Below are 21442 nucleotides of genomic sequence, written 5' to 3'. Positions count from 1 at the left end.
TGTATGCGCTCACTTCCCTGAAACTCACAGCATATTATTTCTACATACTCAAAAATTATACTTCTCTAAATGCCATGTGGTACTCTGCTTTGGATCATGTTACAAGAAAATGTCATGAAATTAAGCTGTAACTTAACCATAACGCACCAACATCGGCTTCCCAGTTTTGACAAATGTACTGTGATAGTGTAAGATATTAAAAATACGGAAAACTGGGTAAGAAATGTATGTGAACTCTCCGTATTAAGCATCTTTGAATTTTCCTGTAAATCTAAAACTATTCCAAAATAAAGATGTTACTTTTAAAAAAAGGTATTCTGCTCATGTTTACTAATAATTCATTACTAATAATGACTAATAAAGTCACCTTTATTCTTATGAAATGGATATATTCTTTGAACTTAAATGTGAAATCAAAGATAACATTTAAAAAAATTACCTTTATGTCGTATCGAACTTATTTAACTGAAAAGCTACAATTCTAAGCATGATAACCTCTTTTTTGACAACCTTAGGAATCAATAAATTATTCTCAAATTTTATAACAATAAGTTTTTATATAAGGCTTTATTTCTTGGATGCTCCTAGAACTGGTATACACAATGCTGCTGTTTCAAAGTAAAGTTCTATAACCTAAAATGCTTAAGTAAAATGGAATATTTTAGTTGATTGCCCTTCAGCTGTCTACAATTATTGTAGCAAAAAAGCAATTAATTGATTAAAAGGACTCAAACATTACAAGAACAATTTTCAACATTATTTTTTAAATGCTATGTTTAATTTGGCATGATTTTTGTTGGATTGATATCAACTGTTCAGAATGCTAATGCAGAAACATGACCTTATTTTCTGACCAAACTATGAACCACAAATTAATTCCATACATTCTTCAAACCCAAGCTGAACAATGAATTCTAATGTTTTCCTCCTAAATATCAACATATTTCCCTTAGAGAAACAAAAAGGCTTTAAATTTAAGATATACTGACTAATGACAAACAATACCCAAAATGTCTATAAAAGTTTTGTATATAAAATGCCTATTCTGATTGACTCAATAATACAATTCTTCTCATAAGTGAAGTTAATAGAAACATTACCAGAATAATTTCAAATTTAAAAGCAAACATGTAAAAGTCACCAGAAAAGACAGTGCTTTACTAGCCATCCTTGGCTTCACTCATAAACTTAAAATAAAAATAACTGCACTTGGGTCAGCTGAAACTGGCAAGACATCTAGCAACAATTTGCGACAGTTGGTTTTTTGTTATATTTTTAAAGAGTTTGTTCTATCATTTTTATTTTTTTCAGATTGGCCCATGTCCCTTTACTTTAAACAGAACTAAATCAGTGAATTTCAGATGCAAAATTTGTTTCATAAAATTCAGAAATAATAAACAATGGTGTTAAAATAGTAGAGGTAACGTTTACATTATTTATCATTTCTTTCCCAAACTATCCCCCTTCCAAACAAACATCTTTTAAATTAATCAAGCTATGACTAAATTTCTGTTGAAATTTATTCTCTACATTTCTGAGCTTTGTCAAATGAGAAAATATGGAATAGTTTTCATTAGAAAAACCTTCAAAGACTACTTATTTTAAAATATTTTTAATCTACCATCTGCTAGAGTTACAAATTATACAGCTTTACTACTAATTGAAAAAGCTTATTTCAAGCAGTTAAACAATCTAAGGTAAATTAAAAACACCAGAGCAGAAACTTGATTTTTCATTGCTACATTTCCAGTATCTAACAGTTGCCTGGAACAGTACATGTAATACTACTTCTACAGGCTGGACACACGAGTTTATCTTTTTCAGAAAACTGCGTCCATAGGAAAAATAAATCCACAAGGACAAATAAAATCAAAGGAAAATAATCTAAAAGAGGGTCCAAAAATTTAGAAAAATGCTAAGTTAGACAAGGAGATGGGTAGATGGATAGATGATGCTGCTGCTGCTGCTAAGATGACTATGTACCAGATGCTGACTATGAAGTAGACAATTTTCAAGAGCTGGAGATACAACTAGTTTTTTTTTAAGTTACTACTTACTAAGTTTGATGTACTATCAAAAAAGAATAGCCACTATTTTCTGAAAAGACTAGTATTCCTTCATCTGTCTAATGGACATTTATGTTGTTTCAACTTTCTTGCCATTGTAAACACTGCTTTTATGAAGACTGACGTACATCTACTTGAGTTCAAAGATTTTTTTTATTAAAACTATCCCATATTTTCTAAATTGACAAAAGTTTAAAAGAATTCAATTCTTTTTACTATATAGCTACGAGTATAATTGTTTGGTCATTCATAATTCTTCATTTAACCTTTTGAGGAACTATCAGTGTTCCACGGTGACTGCACCATGTTACATTCCCAACTGTCTTCCCATTTGTTTTAAAATAACTCCAACTATGATTCCACCAGTGTCAAATCACTGTTCTGGTCAAAATCACCAATAATTTCCACATTGACAATTCTAATGAATTCATTCTCACAGATGACTTATTCCATTATAAAACATTTATGTCACTTAGCTTCCAGACAGGCACTCTATTCGTTTTCCATCTACATCACTAGTCACTAATTTTCCGTATCCTTCACTGACTTCTCAAAAACCAAACTCTTGAAATTCATCACAAGCATAATCCTCTCATGTGCATAGGCTCAGTGGTTTGCAACTGTGTGGGACCCTCTGGACTGGAACCCACCAGGCACCTCTGTCCATGGGATTTTAAAGCCAAGAATACTGGAGTGGGTTGCCATTTCTTTCTCCAGAGGATCTTCCCAACCCAGGGATCAAATTCATGTCTCCTGTGTCTCCTGCATTTGGGAGGTGGATTGTTTACCACAGAGCCACCTGGGAAGTCAATACTCTCATAGTACTCTTCATGTCAGAAAATCAGAACTCAACCCTTCCAGTTGCTCAGGAGTCATCCTTGGATACTCTATTTCCTTTACATCAGCCAATAAAATCTAACAGGAAGTCCTATATTCTTGCCCTTCCAAACACATCCAAAATTCAACTACTTTTCACACTTCCACCTGCTACCACCCTAGTCCAAGGCATCATCATCATCATCTCTTGTTTGAAAATTGCAATCTTCTCTGATCTCCTTACTGCTGCTTTTGCCCCCTTATAACCCATTCTCAACACAGGGATGTAATTCAGATCAGCCTAGAACTACTATGCTAAAAATTGTCCAAAACCTTATCTCATCCAAGGTTAATGACAAAGGCCTTAAAGTGATCTACACAGCTGGACAATTTATGGGCCTCCCCCAACACCATAACTTCTTTGACACGATTTTATACTATTTACATGTTAACTCACTGTGCTTTGGGCCCACTGGCCTCCTTGCTGTTCCTTGAAATTTGGGGGCCTCTGTATTTGCTATTCCTAGAATATTCATTCTCATGTGTCTGCAAAACTTCCTCTTTCACAAGTCTATACTGAAAGACCCACATCCCATTAAAGCTTTCTCTGATCATTCTATTTATCTATTTACTTACTGAAGTATAGTTGATTTACAATGTTGTGTTAGTTTCTCCTGTAGAGCAAAGTGAGTCAGTTACACATATACATGCATGTATTCTTTTTAGACGTTACTCCCATATAGGTCATTAAGAGTCCTGAAAAGTTTCTAGTGTTACACAGTAGGATCTCGTTAGTTTATCTATTTTATAAATAATAGTGCATGGGTTTCCCTGGTGACTCAGACGGTGAAAAATCCACCTGCAATGCAGAAGACCTGGGTTCAACCCCTGGGTTGGGAAGATGCCCCGGGGGAGGGCATGGCTACCCACCCCAGCACTCTTGCCTGGAGAATCCCCATGGACCAAGGAGCCTGGTGGACTACAGTCCATGGAGTCACAAGAAGTCAGACATGACTGACTAAGCACACAGTGTTTGTGTCAGTCCCAACTTCCCAATTTATCCCTTCCCTACTCTTCCCCTCTTGGTAACCATAAGTTTGTTTTGTACATTTTGAGTCAATCTCTGTTTTGTAAATATGTTCATTTGTACCATTTTTTAAGAGTTCACATATAAGCAGTATCATGATATTGTTCTTTCTGACTTACATCATTCGGTATGAAACCTGATCACCTGCTTTTAAACTACACAATTAGTGGAAGAATTCACTATTACTCTTTCCTTCTATTTTTTCCTACATAACTCTTATCATCAAGGGGTATATTATATATATTTTATTTGCTTTTACTAACAATTTACATTTTAAGGCAAAGGGATTTACATCTGATCTGTCCACTGTGAATCTCCAGAGACAAAACAATGCATGGTACACAGGTGGCATTAATGTAAGTTTGATGAATGAATTCGATACTCTTCAGGAACATATATGTGTGATACTACTACTAAAAAGGTCCATCTAGTCAAGGATGTGGTTTTTCAAGTAGTCATATATGGATGTGAGAGTTGGACTATAAATAAAGCTAGGTCCCAAAGAATTGATGCTTTTGAACTGTGGTGTTGGAGAAGACTCTTGAAGAGTCCCTTGGACTACAAGGAGATCCAACCAGTCCATCCTAAAGGAAATCAGTCCTGGGTGTTCACTGCAAGGACTGATGCTGAAGCTGAAACACCCAATACTTTGGCTACTTGATGTGAAGAGCTGACTCATTTGAAAAGACCCTGATGCTGGGAAAGATTGAGGGCAGGAGGAGAAGGGGACGACAGAGGATGAGATTGCTGGATGGCATCACCAACTCAATGGACATGAGTTTGGGTGAACTCCAAGAGTTGGTGATGGACAAGGAGGCCTGGCATGCTGCAGATCATGGGGTCACAAAGAGTCGGACACGACTGAGCGACTGAACTGAACTGAACTACTAAAAAGGTCAAGAAATAACCCAAAATCAAGAGTGGGTTATAGCTAAGAGGCAGAGAAGATAATATATGATCAAAGAACACATAAGCAGTATCAAAGTACTAGTAGTATTATATTTCTTAAAATAAAAGGATGTTCACCGTATTGTTTAACTTGAAAATACCTATTATATGATCTTTTGAGATCTTGCATGCATTTGTTAATGGAGGAAGTACTCAAAAGTATTTTAAATACTGCTTTAAAAAAAAGAGCAAGATCTAGACAATTTAAAAAAAAAAGGACTCTCTTAAAGGGAAAAAGAGAGGTAAGCAAAGAGAGAAACTATATAAACAACTCTTTAGAAAAACAGTACAAATGAATCTATCTGCAGGGCAGAAATAGAGATGCAGACAAGGAGAACAGATGTGGACATGGTGGGACAAGGAATGCAAGGGTAGGACAAATTCAGAGTAGCACTGACATATAAACATACATAGGGACTTCCCTAAGCTCAGACGGTAAAGAATCTGCAGCAATGCAGGAGACCTGGGTTCGATCCCTAGGTTGGAAAGATTCCCTAGAGAAGGAAATGGCAACCCACTTCAATATTCTTGCCTGGAGAATCCCATGAACAGAGGAGGCTGGTGGGCTCAAGTCTATGGGGTAGCAAAGAGTCAGACACAACTAAGCGACTCACACACACACACGTGCATAAAACAGGCAGCTAGTGGGAAGCTGCAATACAGCACAGTGAGTTCAGCTCAATGCTTTGGGCTAACGTAGAGGGGTGGGACGAAAGGACGGGAGGGAGGCTTAAGAGGGAGGGCATATATATATACATATAGCTGATTTCACCTTTTTGTAGAGTAGAAACATGACATTGTAAAGCAATTATACTCCAACAATTCAAATAATGTAAAAAAAGAAAAAAACTTGTAATGAAAGACAACACAGAGATGAAATAGTAGCTGGAGGGATACATAAAATATTGGGAGATTTTCTCATGTGCATCTGTTTTTTAATGGAAACACTATGACATCTTTGTATGCCAAATGAAAGATTCAGTAGGGAAAGAAAAACTTGCTATAAAGCTATTAAAAAAAGAAAGTGGAGAAGGCCTTAAGACAAAAAAAGACCAAAGTTCAGAGATTTCAGATGAGGGGATGTGTAACTTTATGAAGTCAGGATAGTTAGACTCCATCTCACAGCTACTAAGTGTAAAATAAGCTAGATTCTTACTAGAAGTGAAAGTTTAAGCATTAAAGCTGAGAGATAAATATTAAAAAAAAAAAAAAGGAAACCTACTTTGAAAGTCACAGTTGCCTTTGTACAATAAAACCCTATAGAAACAATAGGATCCTTCAAAGTCTGGGCTTTTTGTTGATGTGTAGTTGATGTAGGATCATTCCCAAGGTAGTCTTCCTCGGCATCATCATAATTCACAATGGCAGGGACAAGTGACCAGGCCCATGACACCCATCCCTGTGGCTGGTCGTCCTCTTGCTGTGAATACAGCTCTTGGGCTTTGTACTGAGCAGGATACTGCATATCTATTCGTGTTTCATCTTCAGCACCTATCAAAGTAAAGTTGTATTAAATAAATCAAGAGAATTAAAACAAAAGAATAATTAGGAATTTAAATTATATACAGATGTTTCTCACGTTATTCTTTCTACATATAAAGCATGAACAAATCATATACTGGTTATTATTGTTTGAAACCAATAATTTAGCATTACCACTTTCAAGTTTCTATACATCATACTGGATCAGTCTCCTTTAGTACTACACAGTATTATATGGTGAGTAGTTTATTATATACTTTTGATAAACTTTGATAAATACAAAGAATAAATTCACTCTGTAGGGCTTCATTCACTAATTTAAACAAAAACAACAACATAAAACTTACCTCCCAAAAATAAAGCTAAGCTGCTGAAAAAATGACGCTTTATAGAAACATCACAAAAATCCAAGAAGAATTCTTGATTTCCTGATACATCCGAAAGAGAAAGAGAAGGCCAAGTGTTCCTAGGCAAAATGTACTCCTCTCCCAAAAAAAGGATTATCCCAAGGATGAAAGTAAATGTTATGATGATTATTCTTAATATGATATTATTCTTATATTATAAAAACATAATATTATATTATATTCTTAATTTATTCTTAATATGATATTGAGAAAAATAATAGTTAATGATTTTCTTATTAGCGAATAACAGACACCTAGAGCCAGTCATCCTGGAAGGTGAAGTCAAGTGAGACTTAGGAAACATCATTACAAACAAAACTAGAGGATATGATGGAATTCCAGTTGAGCTATTTCAAATCCTAAAAGGTGATACTGTGAAACTGCTGCACTCAATATGCCAGCAAATTTGGAAAACTCAGCAGTGGCCACAGGACTGGAAAACATCAGTTTTCATTCCAACCCCAAAGAAACACAAGGCCAACGAATGTTCAAACTACCGCACAATTGCACTCATCTCACATGCCAGCAAATTAATGCTCAAAATTCTTAAAACCAGGCGTCAACAGACGTGAACCGTGAACTTCCAGATGTTCAACCTGGATTCAGAAAAGGCAGTGGAACCAGAGACAAAACTGCTAACATCCACTGGATCATTGAAAAAGAGAGTTCAGAAAAACATCCACTTCTGCTTTATTGACTATGCCAAAGCCTTTGTGTGGATCACAACAAACTGTGGAAATTCTTCAAGAGATGGGAACACCAGACCATCTGACCTGCCTCCTGAGAAACCTGCTTGCAGGTCAAGAAGCTGCAGTTAGAACTGGACATGGAACAACAGACTGGTTCCAAATCAGGAAAGGAGGACGTCAAGGCTGTATATTTTCACCCTGCTTATTCAACTTATATGCAGAATACATCATGTGAAATGCCGGGCTGGATGAAGCACAAGCTGGAATTAAGACTGTCGGGAAAAATATCAATAACCTTAGATATGCAGATGACACCACCATTACGGCAGAAAGCGAACAGGAACTAAAGAGGTCCTTGATGAAAGTGAAAGATGAGAGTGGAAAAGTTTAAAACACAACATTCAAAAAACTAAGATCATGGCATCTGGTCCCATCACTTCATGGCAAATAGATGGGGAAACAGTGAGAGGTTTTATTTGGGGGGGGGCTCCTAAATCACTGCAGATGGTGACTGCAGCCATGAAATTAAAAGATGCTTGCTCCTTGGAAGAAAATCTATGACCAACCCACACAGCATATTAAAAAGCAGAGACATTACTTTGCTGACAGTGGTCCCTGTATTCAGAGCTATGGTTTTTCCACTAGTGATGCCTGAATGTGAGAACTGGACCATAAAGAAGGGTGAATGCCAAAGTATTGATGCTTTTGAACTGTGCTACTGAAGAAGACTCTTGAGAGTCCCTTGGACTGCAAAGAGGTCCAACCAGTTCATCCTAAAGGAAATCAGTCCCGAATATTCATTGGAAGGACTGATACTGAAGCTCCAATACTTTGGCCACCTGATGTGAAGAACCTACTCATTGGAAAAGACTCTGATGCTGGGTGCTGTTGGCATCATTGTAAACAAACAAGTTAAAGGCAAGATTCTTGCCAAGAGAATTAATGTGCGTATCAATCATATTAAGCACTCTAAGAGCCAAGATAGCTTCCTAAAACGTGTGAAGGAAAATGATCAGAAAAAGAAGGAAGCCAAAGAGAAAGGGACTTGTGTTCAGCTGAAGCGCCAGCCTGCTCCACCCAGAGAAGCACACTTTGTGAGGACCAATGGAAAGGAACCTGAACTGTTGGAAACCATTCCCTATGAATTCATGGCCTGAAGGATGTAAAAATAAAGACCTGGACTGTACAAATGTTTTTCTTAATTGAGTAGAGGTGTTGTGTCCAAATTCAGTGGGTGATGTCTTTTAAAAATTTAGTGTTTATTCTTCCTTAAAGATGTAAGCTAGTTTGTTGTTCAGTATGCTCCATTTTTTAATAAATTGACAGATATTAAAAAAAAAAAAAGACTGATGCTGGGAAAGATTGAGGGCAGGAGAAGGGGGTGACAGAGGATAAGATGGTTGGATGGCATCAATGACTTGATGGATAGGAGTTTGAGCAAGCTCTGAGAGTTGCTGATGGACAGGGAAACCTAGTGCTTCGCTACAGTCTATGGGGTCACAAAGAGTTGGGCACAACTGAGCAATGAACTGAATTAGTGAAGAACATCTTTCTTATTCTACAGATGAAAAAATCATAGCAAAGAAGTTTTATTTGGTTATAAATTGGCAAACTAAAGTTTTACATTCCAACTACTGTAACTTATTCCACCTTTTTAAAGAGAAAATCCATCAAGGTCCTTTAACATTATTTTAACAATACAAACAAATGAGGCAGATCATCATGGAATTTAGGGGAGAAATTATTTTTAAACAAATTCATGGTATAAGCAGCTGCCAGCAGATTCACTCATATCTACTCTTCACTTATAAATCTATAAATACACATACTCAATTAAACATCATCCTCATTCAGATTCACTTCTAGGTTTTCTGGTGAGAAAAACAACTTTTTTAATCCTCGTAACAGGAGATTTTTGGAACATCATAGACTTTTAAGTCATAACACATGGCTACTGACCTCTTTCATCTGGGACAAAACTTGATAAATAATAACTAGAGTACCTAAAATACAGTACAAAGAGACCTTAGTCATTTTACTTCAACATAAATTAGAAAACTTAAAAATCCAGAAAATGTTTTACATCATCTTCATATCTTGCTGTTTAACCATAAATACCATATAAATTTCTACGAGGAATAAATAAAGCTTATTATTAACTGTCCCTAATAAGATCTCAAATAGGGCATCATCACTGAATATCATCTTGGTAATAAAACAAAAAGTCAGGTCAGCTCAACCCAGCTGAACTCTGGACCTCTCTTATCAAAACCGTTCAACAGAAGGAGTATCCCACTGCTTGATCTTTTGAAGCAAAAGAAACATCACTCAGAGAAGTCTAAGAAATCAGTCATTATAATTTACACTTATTATTAATTAATAATGAAGAGAGGTTTTTTATGAAAGATGCTTTTGAAGTTCCAAATCCTTGCTTACTCCTTTGTCAAAAGAATGAATTAGGACCTGAAGAAGAAAAAAGCATCTCTTTGAACTCTGGTCAGAATTTCTTAAAATATTCTTTGCCTTTGAAATGGTGCATCTTAACATGGGACCCTTTGGCAGAATTCAGGAATTTAATAACTTTCAATGAAAAAAATATATATTCAGTACTTAACTAAAATGAAGCATTCTCCTAATTATGAATGCAGGTAACAAATCACAGTTACACCACTAGTACCTTCAACTCTAAAACCTAAAGAAATCATAAACATATAAAATAATAGTGGTGAAGCTATCTCAAAATATCTTACACACGTCAGTACTTTGAAACTATAATAGGTATTAGACTTTCTGCTATACTTCACTGTTTCAACATGTTAATACTGAAGCACGTATTAAAAAACAACAAAAAGACAAAATACAGGAAATAACAGTTTTCAGACACTGAACTTCAGGCAATGAAGGACAGTAAGTTCTGAGAGAAGAGAAACAAGGGAAATGAGTTTGACTGGCCCAGTTTTACTGTCTAGAATGAGTTTCTAAGCTACAGTAAGAAAGAGGGAATCCAAGTAGAGCTCAGAGGACTCACATATTACAAAACAGAGTATTGAGTGTACGTAGACTAAGGTACCTAGAGTTTGCAGAACAGAGTACCAAACAAGAAGGACCTGCTCAGAGAGAACGAGCTCCTGAGCCTGCAGAGGGCCCCACTCCAGTCTTCACCTGAGTATTCATCAGTTTCACATGAGGAAACTAAGGTCTTTAAAAGAACCACCAGAAAGGGGCAAAGAAAATACCCCCCAAGACTTACAACTGGGAATAGTCTGTGTTCCTACCACCAAGAAAGAGAAAAGCTCTAATTCACAGAAGACCAGGTACAGTACGCAATGGGGTAATTATCTCAATAGTGGAATAAAACTGGGCTTAAATTAATGGCTGCTAAAGATTTTAGACCCCATCTAAAAACCTTTAAGGCAAGACAACTGAATTAAATTGCTTCCAAGTAACTTAAATGTTTTCTAGAATACAATAATATCCAGCACCCAACAAAATAAAATTCACAATGTCTAGCATCCAATTATCAGATGTGCAAAGAAGCAGGAGGATATCACAATGAGGAAAAATAAAAGTTAGTCCACAAAAAAAGACTTAGTAATAACATATTTTATAACATTAGTAAACAAAAACATTAAAACAGCTATCTAAATAAAATGATATTCAAAAAAAGCACAAAGATATTTTTAATAATCCCAACTGAACCTCTAAAGATGAAAAATACAGTATCTGAGATGAAACATAAAGTAGATGGGGTCAATAGCAGATTAGCTACAGAAGACGAGTGATCTTGAACAGAAATACAAACTATCAAAAGTGAAACCAGAAAATGAAAGGAAAAAGAAAAACATTATGAACAGAACATCAAAGAGCTCTGTGGAAGTTCAAGCAGCCTAAAGTATGTTATTGGAGTCCCCAAAGGAGGAGAAAGGGGAATTGAAAAAGGTATTTGAAATAATGCCCCCAATTTTTCTAAGTGTATCTGAACACTATAAACTCAACAGATACAAAAACCTTAATGTACTCTAAGCACAAATAACATGAAGAAAGGACATCAAGACATTAAAAATCAAGGTGCTTAAAACTTTCCAAGAAAAGGTTCACTGGCTTTACCAGTGTGTCAAAAGAATCCATAACATGCACAATAGAAGGTTAAGAATTTCTGCTTTAGACAACTGGGGGAAAAAAAAATTCAGATATGTTTGGAAGCAAGCAACCTTTTTTTTTTCTTAAACAACAACAAAAAAAAGGAGCAAACCTAAACATCTTCTTAGAACACATAAAGTAATAGTCATAAAATAAAATTTTAAAAATTGCATTCAATCAAAATTTAAAACTGCTCAAGAAACACCTATTAAAAAATGAATTGGGCAAGTCAGACACCAGCAAAAAAACATTCCCTAAGGGTATGTGACATGTATTGTCATTCTTTAATTCAAAATATATAAAGAACCACCTTTATACACAGCTGACTCACTTCACTGGACAGCAAAAACTAACATAACACTGTAAATCAACTATATTTCAATAAAAAAGATTAAAGGAAAAAGTCACCATTCTGTAAGGAAACCCAAAGAAGTTTTTAAAATAGGCAAATATTTATCAAATGGCACAAAGTCAGATATATTAATTGTCAAAAATTACACAAAAAAAGTTCAAAATAATTGATCAGGGAAGTGCAAATTAAAACCACAATGAGCAACCACAACATATACATCAGAATGGCAAAAAGTGAAAAAGGACTGACAACAACTAATGCTGCCAAGGATGTGAAGCAATTGGCATACATTGTTGATGGGAATGTAAAATGGCACAATTACTTTGGGGGAAAAAAGCCTGGTAATTTCTTTTTTTAAAAAAGTATGTAGTAATTCTTCTGTTAGGTATTAAACCAAGAAAAAGAATAGCTACATGTCTTCAAGAGACTTGCAGAAGAATGTCCAGGTCATTTTCACTTATGATAACCAAAAGTGGAAATACCTCAAGCATTCATCAACAGGGCATAGCCATTCAATGTACTTAGCAATAAAAAGGAAACAAATACTGATATATATATAACAACACAGATGAACCCCCAAAATACAATGCTTTCAGAGCAGTGAAAATACTATGAAGGATACCAAAATGATGGATACATTTGTCCAACCCACAGAAAATGGATCGGCAAGAGTGAACTTTAACTAAACTGCTGACTCTGGGCAATAATGATGTAGGTTCATCAGTTGTAATAAGTTGAAGGATGCTGATAATGGGGGAGGTTATGCATGTATGAGAGCAGGGATATATGGGAAATCTCTGTACCTACCCTTCAGTTTTGTTGCAAATCTAAAATTGCTCAAAAAATTAAGTCTTAAAAAGTTTTTAAAAATGAAAAGTAAAAAAACAATCTTATGCTTAAGGAAAGAATCCTTTCACAGGAGAATTTCTACTGTATGTTTCTATTTACATGAAATTCCAGAATCAGCAAAAACTAATGCATGGCTTCTTTCTTTTTTAGAGATTCAGAACAGGCTTTTCTTGAGTGGAAGGGGGGAGGGCAGGCAGTTGGAGGAAGGGAAGTGACTCAATAGTGGCATGAGATAACTTTTTGAGATATTAATGACACATATTTTGATGAGTGTCCAGTATCACACAGGCATACACATTTCTCAAAACTTCTTAAATAGCATACTTAAATTAACACTTATGCATTTCACCTTATGAATTTAACCTTTTAAAAAAAAAGAAAAAGAACCGTCAATAAACATAAACTCTAGCTAGGGATATGCTGCTGAAATCGAGCAGTGAAGTATACTGATGTCCATAACTTAACCATGAAATGCAGCAAAAACTGGTTGAATCAATGGAGGGAAAGTGGTGTTAGATGAACACATACATGATAAGCAAATGTGATAAATATTCACTGTAGAATCTAGATGACGAGTAGATTCTACACATCTACTCAACCACATAGTGGCTGTTGATTGTATAATACTTTCAATTTTCCATATATTAATATTTGAAATTTACCATAATAGCAGGGTGGAAAAAAATGAACTGACCAGCTTCTACACGCTAGGTTTTGTTCAACTAGTTTTGTTCTACCCGTTCTGTCATATAACCCTAGGAACAGAACTGCTGGATTATATGTTAACTCTATGTACAACTTTTTGACAAATCAGATTGTGTACCATTCCCACCATCTACGCTTAAGGGTTCCAATTTTCCCACATCCTTGCCAACACTTATATTATGAGTCGTTTTTAACTACATTGGTTAGTAGTTATAAAGCACTATCTCATTGCGGTTTTGACTTGCATTACCCTTCATGACTAATGATACTGAGCATATTTTCACATGCTCGTTGGCCACCTGGATATTCTTTCTGGAATCAGGTCTATAAAGGCCGTTTGCCCACTTTTTAATAGGGTTATTTATTCCCAAGTTTTAAATGCCCTTTAGCTAAAGGCTCTAACTATGGAAGTCAATCATCACCCTCTCCAAATTTTTCCTGAGACTCAAACCAACACAAGTCAAACCCTCTCACTCCTTTCACCATTTTTCTACTTCTAATTGTTAATACCTCTAATGTTAATAAGTCAAACATCTGCCATCATACTTAACTGTTTAAGTGCTTAACTAACTGTTCACATGTCTGTCCACTCCAATGTATATTAATCTCTGCATTCTCCTACATTCCCACCAATAATGTCTTACACACAAATAGGCTTTAGTAAAAGTATCATGAATTGAATAAGTGAAATTAACCCACTAAGTATATTTCAATGAAGTATATATTTCAAAGAGTAATACTCCAATTAATTAACTAGGTATCCTCCAAAACATACAGTTAATTAGATACAATTATAGTCTATTATAAGCTATCCTGGTAGCTCAGTCGGTAAAGAATCCACCTGCAATGCAGGAGACCTGGGTTCGATCCCTGGGTTCGGAAGATCCCTGGGAGGGCGTGGCAACCCACTCCAGTACTGTTGCCGGAGAATCCCCACGGACAGAGCAGCATAGCGGGCTGCAGTCCATGGGGTCACAGAGTCAGACACGACTGAGCGACTAAGCACAGCACACAGAGTTAATTATAATTACACATGATAATTAAGTATAAATAACTTAGTTAAAATAACTCGGTGAGACTTTATAGAAAAGTTATCAATATAGCTGCTCCCTGAACAACAAGGTGGTTAGGAGTACAAGATGAAAATCCAGGTATAACTTTATAGTCAACTCACTATCATATTCACAGTTCTGTATCTGAGGATTCAACCAACCATGGATCATGCAGTTTTACTGAAAAATATGTGTGTAAGTGGATCTTGCACAGTTCAAACCCATGTGTTCAAGGGTCAACTGTACTATAATTTACTAAGAAATCTTGAGATTGGAATATCCTTTTATATAATGTATATTCTGAACACTTAACACCTACTAGAAATAGTCAAGTTATTTTTAGCATGTAGAAAAAAGAAAGTGAGAATAGTATGCAAAATGTAGAAGAGAAAAAAATCAATGTTAAGCAAATCATCCCATCATATTAGAATACTGTAAAACATAATTTAATGTTGTAGCTTTTCACGTTTCACAATGGTGAAAACACTTTTGTAAGAACAATAGTTATAAAAATTTTGTTGTATTTACCTGTAACATTTCCCAACATATCTTTATTGTGACAAGTAGAATCTTCTGTTTCTCCATCTTTAAAATTTCCTATTTCTCCATAGTAAAGAGCAATCCCAAGTTGCATTATACGGATAAACATAGGCAACTGTTGATCAGTGATAGAAAGTTTCAAACTCTCTACTAAGGTATGAATCTGTATTTTGGAGAAAACAAAAGCATCAACAGAAGTATATTCAAAGAGAATACTATTTAAACATAAGTACAGAAATGTTAAGCCTTAAAATGGAGTACCGTAGGAAAAACAGTAATGTCTCAATGTTTCTAATATTTAAGCCAAAATGACAGTTCTAAAATCTTAAAAATTTAAACAAATTTTCCTGTGATGATCAGTAACTTTAGACAGAAGCAATGTTAATCCCAACTATCTAAGTGGAAATAGAAATGATCATGAGAAGATACAGTCACAATGGATTTCAAGGAAACTTTTCCCAAAATTTTTTGTTAACAAAATACCCATCCTATAATATTAAGAGTATAACAGTACTCCAACAAAAACCATAAAGATCTCTGTCACACATAAGAATAAAAGTTTCATGACGTCATTTTATAAGTCATTAATCCACCCTTTCCAGCTTTATTAACCAAAAAGAATGCATACATATTCTAAAACATGTTAAGTGAGTGAACTACTAACATTATAACTATGGAAGTATGCACATGGTAAAATAACTGTCAGATATAGAAAACAAAGTGAAAATATGACCAGGAAAATTTCCCAAACAAACTTTAAATAAAAGAATTAAACATGGTATAAAATTTACAACATGAATCAATTATAAGAAATATGACTAATTACTATCAAGAGGGCACAAAGTCAATAATCGAAGTTCTCCTGAAAGAACAATACATCAATAAAATATAAAGACAAGCTCAATATAATAATTTCCTATTGTTACATAAACATGGAATAAAACCAATTAAGCCATAAAGTAAGTCTTTTGGAAGGTTTATTTTAACCAACTGGTATTTGAGTGTCTATTAAACTTGAAAAAGTAATGGCATCCACATATCTTTAGGGATAAAAGCACAAAAAAACTGTAATTGAAGGGAAGCAAGTTATACAGGGAGGTATAAAATACCATATTCATATATGAGTACAGGTTTTAAAAACTGACAAAAATCATACACCAAATAGACTATGAAGAGGTAAGAAAATCAAGGAAGGGTTGTGCAGGTGTGCAATGCAGGCCTGCGAAGCTCTTCTTAAATCTGACACTTCTCTGCCACATCCTTTTAAATACCATATGGCACCAATAGCACCAGTGATAGCTGTCTTAGCAAAACCAACGTCAAGCCTGTATGCACATATGTATGCACTTAAAATCTTATACACATAAACATATATACCTTTAAAATGTGATATTTTATACATTATACATATAAATATCTTTAAAATCAATAAAGCTAATCAACAACAGGAAAACTGACAAAGAACCTGAATGAATTTTTCAAAAAACTAATGGCCAGTGAACATATTTTAAAATATCTAAGTTCACTAATAATCAAATTAATATTAAATTGCATTATTTTTGCTAAACAAGTTGGCTTTTTTAAGTATGATCATATTTAAGGATAGCAGAGTATAATAAAGGCACTCCCCTTAATGTTCATGAGCATATACACGGGTTAAACATTTCTGGAAGCAATTTTGTAGTTCAAATGACAGGCCTTAAAAGTTTAAATCCATTAATAAGATATTTGCAATTACAGAAATCATTCCTAAGGAATCAATCAGAGATGTGGTCAAAGATTTATGTGTAGACTTTTCATTCCTCTGACAAACTGTTAAGAAAACGTAAATTTTTACTAACAGGGGAAATGTTAAATAACACATCTGTATGCTCTGTATCTCATAGATAATACAATCTCTAAGACATTTATTACTCACAAAAGATAGAAAATTACAAAAAGTCTACCCAAATACAAATAAATTCAAAAGTCACTTAATGAAACATACATGAAAATCTTAGACAAGTAATTAAGAGTGTCTCAGTTTTGGAAATTCCCTGTCTTTGAGATGATCAATGAGCTTAACCATGTCCATTTAATACTTATTTCCTAGGACTAAGAGATGAAAAAATCATGGCTCTAACTCAAAACACCAAATCTTATATCACAATACTATGAATAAAAAATTGAAAATTTAATTTCAGTTAAGCATAAATGGTACCACTCTCCTCTAATTTACCCACATCCTAAAATGTACAATTAAATCTGTATTAAAGAGCAATAGAAAAATTTTTATATGGTAAGGTTTCCCTATATCCATTACTTGTTTTCAAAATGTATCTTGAATTTACTCTTAACATTCCCCAACTTCACTGGTAGAGTCAAGATCAAAGAAGGGATGTTTAAGTCCATTGTCCTGGGATAGGGACACAGTTACTATTGAATCAACACTATTCCATGCTTACATTTGCCTAAGAAACTAATTCAAAAACAGAAGGAAAGAGTAACAGAATTTAAAGAAAACAATGTGTGCTGTACAAAGGGTAAGGAAAAAAAGATACTCAAGACTGAGCACTACCAAAGAAAATGGGTGGAATTCATGTATAAATACAAAGTTACATAAAATGACATGTCTTATGTTTTAAAAGCACAATGTAAAAATAATAAATAATTTATATAGCCACGCCAAAACAAGCAGTGATCAGTATCAGTGTTCAGACTTAGGACTGGTTTTTTCATTACAGTACAAAAGCTTATAATTCAATAATAAAAATTTACTCCATGTGAAAACTTAGTTAACAAGATCACAAGTCACTGTGTGAATTCTTTTTCAAATATAGACAAATAGACAGATAAGAGGTATAGAAAATTTTTATGCAATAAAACAACACAAAATTTATACTTAGAGAATAACTATACATACTAAAAATATTTGCCAATACCTGGAGAACAAATTTTCACATGGATCAAAGACATTACTGAAACATTCACTATTCCTAAGATTTTAATCACAATATGAAACCATGGACAACTAAAATTTCTTAACCAATAAATAGACAAGCAAATTAAGTCTGATAAAGTTATCTAAGAAAAACAAGGGTCAGAAACTATTATCAGATGAAAAATTTGTAAGGATTGAAATACAGACTAATATTCAGTCCACCGTGGGTATAAACACACTTTTTGATATGATCTCCTCTATCTAATTGAAGAGAAAAACACTAACAATCAGCTGGACAAACTAAAACAGAATCTACAGTCACAGGAAAAAAAAAGTTGTCCCCCAAATATCTCTATTAGAACACAAAATGAAAAAAAGTTATAATACATAATAACATAAAAGTTATAATATAAACAAAACTTTTTTACATTGTATGTTTGAGGTTAATTTCCTCATTGCTTTTTTAACAATGATTAGTATGTATAACAATCAATAAATAAAATAGAAACATGCAACTTGACTACTAGGAAAAGAAACACCTACTTTTATAACAGATGGCATCTTGGAATTTAGGTTATCATATGTAAAATGCAGACGAGTTCTGAAGGAACACTTGTACAATAAAGGATCCTGGTAGAATTCTATTTTACCACTGGCATTTCGTTTATCAAGACAAACTGTACAGTCAGAAAAATTGATAACCTTTCTCAACACCAGATCAGTTGCTAAAAGAAAAAAGAAAAACATTTTAAGTAAAAAGTAAAGTTACAAGGAAAAAAAAAGGCAATTATTTATTAGTGTAACAGTAATAAAAAAAAAAAAAGTAATAGCAGAAATGAGATTAATAAAGCATTTAATACAGGACTGTCAGCACCTATGAACAGAACTTCACATTTACTGTATCACTGAAAGCTTCCAATAATAATATGAAATAGGCACAATAATCCCCATTTAATGTATGAAGAATCAAATAGAAGTCAAAAAAATGAAGCAGCTTGTCCCCAATTTGCTTGACTCCCAACTACAAATTTAAGACAAAGTTTATAAAAATTTTTCTACATTTCACTATCTGCAATGGAATATTATATAACAATAAAATTCTTGAAAAACCACATTATAAAAACATTTGAGTAATAGTCACTTATTTAACATTTATTTCTCCACTGAAAAACTTACTGCTGTTCTCAAAGCTTGCACTCTTCAATATGGTAGCCACCATCAATACAGTGTTACTTAAACTTACCTGTGAATTAATTAACATTATACGAAAATAAAATTTCAGGTCCTTGGCTGCATTAGCCACATTGCATGTACTCAAAAGCCACATACAGTTACATACAGTTTACTGGACAGTAAAATGTAAAACATCTCCATCATCACAGAAAATTCTAGTGGCCAACATGTTTTTAAATAATGACTAATGAAGAAATTACCAAATTACCAGTAATGTTATAAAGTTTCTTTTCAAGGAATAAAAATGGAAACAATTGCTGGTAAAGTATCAAACTAGAGAACAAAACCTTTAGAAAATTTATTTCTAACAATAATTCCTCGATAAATATCAGGCCCAAATCTACCTAGTCAGTGATTTTAAGTTAACAACTATCCATACACTATGGCCATGGCAATCTTCAAAACAATAAACTATATTTTAGTCCATTCTATTTCTGAGTACATCCTGGCAACTTCTAATTAATTCAGCATTTAATTTTGTTTTCTTCTTTTGGATTTAAGTTTTTAAGACATGTAAAAAGTATATATATGTATGAAAATAGTAAGGTTTTATTAAGGAAATAAATTTTAAATTTTTTAGCTGAAAAAAATACAAACCACATTATTTCATGTTATACAGTACATAAATGATTTAGTTACTATTATATACATGTACACAAATTAAAGAAATTATCAAAACAGCAAAGAAATTATCATAAGAAGAAATGAAAGAAACCCTCTAGATGCTTTCTTCCCTCTTTATATTAATTATAATTCACTGAGTATTTGCCATTAGACAGTACACTAAATCTTTTGCAGTCCTTCTTTCTTATAGTATCTATATGGCTCTGTTTAAAAGCTGTGGAATGAAGGCACAATAAGGATAAATAATTTGTCTTTTCAGACAGTTTATAAAGAGCAGAGCTATAATTCAAACTCTGAAAACCTTACTCCAGAGCACATGTTCTTCTCCATTAAGCTATAAGAATCACTTTATGCTAAAGTGATCATATTTCAAGGATATTCTAGAAAATGTTTCTGTGAAAGTGAAAAGGATTAAGTTTTGAAAAATACTTTCCTAAACACTAATAGGAACTATCTTAAAAACATACAAAATGAATTCTACTTCTGGTATTTTCAGATAATGTGCTACAATCCAATCTATAAAATGAGGGTAATAATTATGCTCACCTAACAAGCACTGTAGAAAAAGACTCTGCATTATTTTGAAAATGTGAACATTTGCATATCCTCCTAACAAACCCACTCCTAAGTACTATGTATGTCTTAAAGAAATGCTTACGTGCATGTATAATGTTTTCAAGATTCATCCATGTTTTACCATATATGAAGACTTCATTCTTCCTTAACTATTTTGTTTTAATCCTTTAACTTCTGAAGTAGATTAGATACTGCTTCCCCTTTTAGAGGCACTGACAATATCTCAGAAACCAGCTTGGGTTTTTGCATGCTCTTATTTATACCTTACAACAGAGCTGCAATATCAGGATTATTTTTCATTTTTAAAATGTGAAGGCCAAACCTTAAAGAACACACAAAACAACTGTATTTCAGTTCTTCTAGTTCTTATTTGTATGCCTTAACAAGGTGAGTTAGGAAACCTTGAGATTCAATTTCACTTTGCTTTCTTGTAACTAGGACTTAAAAAAATGAATACAAAACTAAACCAATGAGAAAGGATATCACTTTATGGAACTGTAAAGAGAATCTGAGAAAATTAATTTAAATAATAATAATAGCAGCTCACTCTATGAGCACTGACTATGTACCAAATACTTTTATGCTATGGTATGTATTTGAGGAAAATAAGAAACCGCAAAGTAACTCACACAAGATCATACACCTTTATGAAGTTGGGAGAGTTAAGATTCAAACTCAGGTAATCTAACTTTAGTGCCAGCAACTTTACAAATTATGTACAATGGCAAATCACAGATAAAAGGCATTCACAATGGCCTCCTTACTCTATTTTCCAAAAATACCACTCCCTACCATATCAGAACGTGTATCAAAAAGCACTGTAACTTTTTAGACTGTTACGTCCTCTAGCAGAGCAGCAGCACTAATTTTTTCCCAGCTGTATTTTCAAGGCTTCACAACAGGCCCACCTTCCATGCCGAACATAATATACAAAATAAAGAGCATTTGGCAGTTAT

General features: G+C 33.9%; 1 protein-coding gene across 3 annotated transcripts in view; it reads right to left on the bottom strand.

Annotated features, from left to right (window-relative positions):
• The window catches only part of VPS13B (vacuolar protein sorting 13 homolog B), a 763389-nt gene that overhangs the window by 682984 nt on the left and 58963 nt on the right, over positions 1–21442 (bottom strand). For all 3 annotated transcript variants that reach the window (XM_065903113.1, XM_065903114.1, XM_065903112.1), the window contains exons 6-8: positions 18597–18778; positions 15122–15296; positions 6140–6408 (exon numbers count right to left, since the gene is read on the bottom strand). In XM_065903113.1, the coding sequence (XP_065759185.1) occupies positions 6140–6408; positions 15122–15296; positions 18597–18778 (626 nt within the window). The remainder of the gene's footprint in view (positions 1–6139; positions 6409–15121; positions 15297–18596; positions 18779–21442) is intronic.

The sequence above is a fragment of the Muntiacus reevesi genome, chromosome 12 (genome assembly GCF_963930625.1).
Source record: "Muntiacus reevesi chromosome 12, mMunRee1.1, whole genome shotgun sequence".
Taxonomy (NCBI): domain Eukaryota; kingdom Metazoa; phylum Chordata; class Mammalia; order Artiodactyla; family Cervidae; genus Muntiacus; species Muntiacus reevesi.
This window is presented reverse-complemented; position numbering and strand designations above follow the sequence as displayed.